Source organism: Emys orbicularis, chromosome 9, assembly GCF_028017835.1.
Source record: "Emys orbicularis isolate rEmyOrb1 chromosome 9, rEmyOrb1.hap1, whole genome shotgun sequence".
Taxonomy (NCBI): Eukaryota; Metazoa; Chordata; order Testudines; family Emydidae; genus Emys; species Emys orbicularis.
The window spans coordinates 767,678-773,809 of record NC_088691.1 but is presented as its reverse complement, the minus strand read 5'-3'; the positions used below and the strand labels follow the sequence as shown (position 1 = coordinate 773,809).

Genomic DNA, 6,132 nt, shown 5'->3' with positions numbered 1-6,132 from the left:
CGTCCCCGAGTGCTTGCAGACAGGACAGTGATAGGTCCTGGCAGCCCTGGGGGATAGGCACAGAGCGTGCTTCACTCTACAGCCAAGGGAAACTCCCTGTGAGCTGCAGCCCAGCCTGCGGAGAGCATCTCTGCCCCATCACGACAGGGTCAGTGTAGGCAGCTGAGGTGCAGCCGGACTGGAAAGGCACCGGCTGCAGCATGGCCTCATGGCAAGGGGCGCTGGCATCACGACCTGGCCTGGCTGTGTGTGACAATGGGCTGGGCCTGCCCCAGGACAGGACCATGGGCTGGAGCACGGGCTGCCCCAGGGCTGGAGCATGGCCTGGAGCATGGCCTGCCCCAGGACAGGACCATGGGCTGGAGCACGGGCTGCCCCAGGACAGGACTACGGGCTGCCCCAGGGCTGGAGCATGGGCCGCCTCAGGGTGGGACCACGGCCTGGAGCACGGACTGCCCCAGGACAGGACCACGGGCTGCCCCTAGGATTGCCAACTTTCTATTTGCAGAAAACCGAACACCCTTGTCCCACCCTAGTAAGAATGGGGTAAGAATGGTGTCCCTAGCCTGGGTAAGAATGGTGTCCCTAGCCTCTGTTCGTCAGAGGATGGAGATGGATGGCAGGAGAGAGATCACTTGATCATTGCCTGTTAGGTTCACTCCCTCTGGGGCACCTGGCATTGGCCACTGTCGGTAGACAGATACTGGGCTAGATGGACCTTTGGTCTGACCCAGTACGGCCTTTCTTATGTTCTTATGTTCTTATGTTCCCCCCTTCCCTGAGGCCCCACCCCTTCTCTGAGGCTCCGCCCCTGCTCACTCCATCCCCCCCCTCCATTGCTCGCTCTCCCCCACCCTTGCTCATTTACACCAGGCTGGGGCGGGGGGTTGGTGTGTGGGAGGGGGCTTGGGCTCTGGCTGGGGGTGTGGGCTCTGGGGTGGGGCCCGACATGAGGGGTTTGGGGTGCAGGAGGGGGCTCCGGGACGTGGTGTGGGGCTGGACATGAGGGGTTTGGGGTGCAGGAGGGGGCTTCGGGTTGGTGTGTGGGAGGGGTACAGGCTCCAAAGTGGGGTCAGAAAGAAGGGGTTTGGGGTGCAGGAGGGGGCTCTGGCTGGGGGCATGGGCTCTGGGGTGGGGCTGGACATGAGGTATTTGGGGTGCAGGAGGGGGCTCCGGGCTGGGGTGCAGGAGGGGTACAGGCTCCAGAGTGGAGTCAGAAAGGAGGAGTTCAGGGGGCAGGAGGGGGCTCCAGGAGGGGGTTGGTGTGTGGGAGGGGTACAGGCTCCAGAGTGGGGTCAGAAAGGAGGGGTTCAGGGGGCAGGAGGGGGCTCCAGGAGGGGGAAGGGGTGTGGGAGGGGGCAAGGGCTCCAAAGTGTGGTCAGAAAGGAGGGGTTCAGGGGGCAGGAGGGGGCTCCGGGAGGGGGAGGGTGTGTGGGAAGGGTACAGGCTCCAGAGTGGGGTCAGAAAGGAGGGGTTCAGGGGGCAGGAGGGGGCTCCGGGAGGGGATTGGTGTGTGGGAGGGGGCAAGGGCTCCGGCTGGGGGTGTGGGCTCTGGGGTGGGGCCGGACATGAGGGGTTCAGGGGGCAGGAGGGGGTCTGGGAGGGGATTGGTGTGTGGGAGGGGGCAAGGGCTCCGACTGGGGGTGTGGGCTCTGGGGTGGGGCCGGACATGAGGGGTTCAGGGGGCAGGAGGGGGCTCCGGGAGGGGATTGGTGTGTGGGAGGGGGCAAGGGCTCCGGCTGGGGGTGTGGGCTCTGGGGTGGGGCCGGACATGAGGGGTTCAGGGGGCAGGAGGGGGTCTGGGAGGGGATTGGTGTGTGGGAGGGGGCAAGGGCTCCGGCTGGGGGTGTGGGCTCTGGGGTGGGGCCGGACATGAGGGGTTCAGGGGGCAGGAGGGGGCTCCGGGAGGGGATTGGTGTGTGGGAGGGGGCAAGGGCTCCGGCTGGGGGTGTGGGCTCTGGGGTGGGGCCGGACATGAGGGGTTCAGGGGGCAGGAGGGGGCTCCGGGAGGGGATTGGTGTGTGGGAGGGGGCAAGGACTCCGGCTGGGGGTGTGGGCTCTGGGGTGGGGCCGGACATGAGGGGTTCAGGGGGCAGGAGGAGGTCTGGGCGGGGATTGGTGTGTGGGAGGGGGCAAGGGCTCCGGCTGGGGGTGTGGGCTCTGGGGTGGGGCCGGACATGAGGGGTTCAGGGGGCAGGAGGGGGCTCCGGGAGGGGATTGGTGTGTGGGAGGGGGCAAGGGCTCCGGCTGGGGGTGTGGGCTCTGGGGTGGGGCCGGACATGAGGGGTTCAGGGGGCAGGAGGGGGCTCCGGGAGGGGATTGGTGTGTGGGAGGGGGCAAGGGCTCCGGCTGGGGGTGTGGGCTCTGGGGTGGGGCCGGACATGAGGGGTTCAGGGGGCAGGAGGGGGCTCCGGGAGGGGATTGGTGTGTGGGAGGGGGCAAGGACTCCGGCTGGGGGTGTGGGCTCTGGGGTGGGGCCGGACATGAGGGGTTCAGGGGGCAGGAGGGGGCTCCGGGAGGGGATTGGTGTGTGGGAGGGGCAAGGACTCCGGCTGGGCGTGTGGGCTCTGGGGTGGGGCCGGACATGAGGGGTTCAGGGGGCAGGAGGGGGCTCCGGGAGGGGATTGGTGTGTGGGAGGGGGCAAGGACTCCGGCTGGGGGTGTGGGCTCTGGGGTGGGGCCGGACATGAGGGGTTCAGGGGGCAGGAGGAGGTCTGGGCGGGGATTGGTGTGTGGGAGGGGGCAAGGGCTCCGGCTGGGGGTGTGGGCTCTGGGGTGGGGCCGGACATGAGGGGTTCAGGGGGCAGGAGGGGGCTCCGGGAGGGGATTGGTGTGTGGGAGGGGGCAAGGGCTCCGGCTGGGGGTGTGGGCTCTGGGGTGGGGCCGGACATGAGGGGTTCAGGGGGCAGGAGGGGGCTCCGGGAGGGGATTGGTGTGTGGGAGGGGGCAAGGGCTCCGGCTGGGGGTGTGGGCTCTGGGGTGGGGCCGGACATGAGGGGTTCAGGGGGCAGGAGGGGGCTCCGGGAGGGGATTGGTGTGTGGGAGGGGGCAAGGACTCCGGCTGGGGGTGTGGGCTCTGGGGTGGGGCCGGACATGAGGGGTTCAGGGGGCAGGAGGGGGCTCCGGGAGGGGATTGGTGTGTGGGAGGGGCAAGGACTCCGGCTGGGCGTGTGGGCTCTGGGGTGGGGCCGGACATGAGGGGTTCAGGGGGCAGGAGGGGGCTCCGGGAGGGGATTGGTGTGTGGGAGGGGGCAAGGACTCCGGCTGGGGGTGTGGGCTCTGGGGTGGGGCCGGACATGAGGGGTTCAGGGGGCAGGAGGGGGTCTGGGAGGGGATTGGTGTGTGGGAGGGGGCAAGGGCTCCGGCTGGGGGTGTGGGCTCTGGGGTGGGGCCGGACATGAGGGGTTCAGGGGGCAGGAGGGGGCTCCGGGAGGGGATTGGTGTGTGGGAGGGGGCAAGGGCTCCGGCTGGGGGTGTGGGCTCTGGGGTGGGGCCGGACATGAGGGGTTCAGGGGGCAGGAGGGGGCTCCGGGAGGGGATTGGTGTGTGGGAGGGGGCAAGGACTCCGGCTGGGGGTGTGGGCTCTGGGGTGGGGCCGGACATGAGGGGTTCAGGGGGCAGGAGGAGGTCTGGGCGGGGATTGGTGTGTGGGAGGGGGCAAGGGCTCCGGCTGGGCGTGTGGGCTCTGGGGTGGGGCCGGACATGAGGGGTTCAGGGGGCAGGAGGGGGCTCCGGGAGGGGATTGGTGTGTGGGAGGGGGCAAGGGCTCCGGCTGGGGGTGTGGGCTCTGGGGTGGGGCCGGACATGAGGGGTTCAGGGGGCAGGAGGGGGCTCCGGGAGGGGATTGGTGTGTGGGAGGGGGCAAGGGCTCCGGCTGGGGGTGTGGGCTCTGGGGTGGGGCCGGACATGAGGGGTTCAGGGGGCAGGAGGGGGCTCCGGGAGGGGATTGGTGTGTGGGAGGGGGCAAGGACTCCGGCTGGGGGTGTGGGCTCTGGGGTGGGGCCGGACATGAGGGGTTCAGGGGGCAGGAGGGGGCTCCGGGAGGGGATTGGTGTGTGGGAGGGGCAAGGACTCCGGCTGGGGGTGTGGGCTCTGGGGTGGGGCCGGACATGAGGGGTTCAGGGGGCAGGAGGGGGCTCCGGGAGGGGATTGGTGTGTGGGAGGGGGCGAGGGCTCCGGCTGGGCGTGTGGGCTCTGGGGTGGGGCCAGACATGAGGGGTTCAGGGGGCAGGAGGGGGCTCCGGGAGGGGATTGGTGTGTGGGAGGGGGCAAGGACTCCGGCTGGGGGTGTGGGCTCTGGGGTGGGGCCGGACATGAGGGGTTCAGGGGGCAGGAGGGGGCTCCGGGAGGGGATTGGTGTGTGGGAGGGGGCAAGGGCTCCGGCTGGGGGTGTGGGCTCTGGGGTGGGGCCGGACATGAGGGGTTCAGGGGGCAGGAGGGGGCTCCGGGAGGGGATTGGTGTGTGGGAGGGGGCAAGGGCTCCGGCTGGGGGTGTGGGCTCTGGGGTGGGGCCGGACATGAGGGGTTCAGGGGGCAGGAGGGGGCTCCGGGAGGGGGCTCCCAGGAAGTGGCTGGAATCTCCCTCTGGTTTCTACGTGGGGGGCCGGGGAGCCCCTGGCCAATGGGAGCTGCGGAGCCGGCGCGGGCCCCGGGGCACCTCTAAGACTGGGGGCCAGAGGGAGATGCTGGCAGGTCCCGGCGCCGCCGACCGGACTTAAAACAGCCCGGTCAGCAGTGAGACGGGGACACGTGGGGGGCGAAGCGGGTCACGTGGGGCAGGCCGGGCACGAGGCTGCCGAGCTGGCCGCTCACTAGGTGCTGCCTAGGCGGGGAAACGGGCGCTGGTCCGCTCGGCAGTTTCCGTGAGTGCCTGGTGCCGGCTCGGGAAGCTCCGGCCCCGCTCGGCAGTTTCCGTGAATGCCGGGTGCCGGCTCGGGAAGCTCCGGCCCCGCTCGGCAGTTTCCGTGAGTGCCGGGTGCCGGCTCGGGAAGCTCCGGCCCCGCTCGGCGGTTTCCGTGAGTGCCGGGTGCCGGCTCGGGAAGCTCCGGCCCCGCTCGGCGGTTTCCGTGAGTGCCGGGTGCCGGCTCGGGAAGCTCCGGCCCCGCTCGGCGGTTTCCGTGAGTGCCGGGTGGCGGCTCGGGAAGCTCCGGCCCCGCTCGGCGGTTTTCGTGAGTGCCGGGTGGCGGCTCGGGAAACTCCGTCCTCGCTCGGCGGTTTCCGTGAGCGTCTGGTGCCGGCTCGGGAAGCTCCGGCCCCGCTCGGCAGTTTCCGTGAGTGCCGGGTGCCGGCTCGGGAAGCTCCGACCCCGCTCGGCAGTTTCCGTGAGTGCCGGGTGCTGGTTCGGGCCCACTCGGGTGGTTCCGCCGTTCCTTGTTGTGGCCCGGCCGTGTCTCTCCCCCAGCCTTGCCGGCCCCGCCACCCCCCCCGGCGATGGCGGCCTTCGGGATCCTGAGCTACGAGCACCGGCCCCTGAAGCGGCCGCGCCTGGGGCCGCCTGACGTCTACCCGCAGGACCCCAAGCAGAAGGAGGTGCGGGCCGGGGGCGTGACCGGGCCTGGGGGACCCGGGTGTGGGGTGTGGGGGATGGGCCCCGTCGCTGAGGGGTCCTGCCCCCAGGGGGGTGTCAGGGGATGAGCCTGTCGCTGAGGGGTCCTGTCCTGGGGGGCTGTGGGGGATGGGCCCCGTCGCTGAGGGGCCTGCCCCCAGGGGGGTGTCAGGGGATGAGCCCGTCGCTGAGGGGTCCTGCCCCCAGGGGAGTGTGGGGGATGGGCCCCGTCGCTGAGGGGTCCTGCCCCCAGGGGGGTGTCAGGGGATGAGCCCGTCGCTGAGGGGTCCTGCCCCCAGGGGAGTGTGGGGGATGGGCCCCGTCACTGAGGGGTCCTGCCCCCAGGGGGGTGTCAGGGGATGGGCCCCGTCACTGAGGGGTCCTGTCCTGGGGGGCTGTGGGGGATGGGCCCCGTCGCTGAGGGGTCCTGCCCCCAGGGGGGTGTCAGGGGATGAGCCCCGTCGCTGAGGGGTCCTGCCCCCAGGGGAGTGTGGGGGATGGGCCCCGTCGCTGAGGGGTTCTGCCCCCAGGGGGGTGTCAGGGGATGAGCCCCGTCGCTGAGGGGTCCTGCCCCCAGGGGGGTGTGG

General features: G+C 71.0%; 1 protein-coding gene across 1 annotated transcript in view; it reads left to right on the top strand.

Moving 5' to 3' along the window:
* Positions 1-5,430: 5,430 nt before the first annotated feature.
* The window catches only part of MED12 (mediator complex subunit 12), a 73,205-nt gene continuing 72,503 nt past the window's right edge, over positions 5,431-6,132 (top strand). Inside the window, 1 exon segment of the mRNA XM_065410898.1 lies at positions 5,431-5,529. Within this exon segment, the coding sequence (XP_065266970.1) occupies positions 5,431-5,529 (99 nt within the window).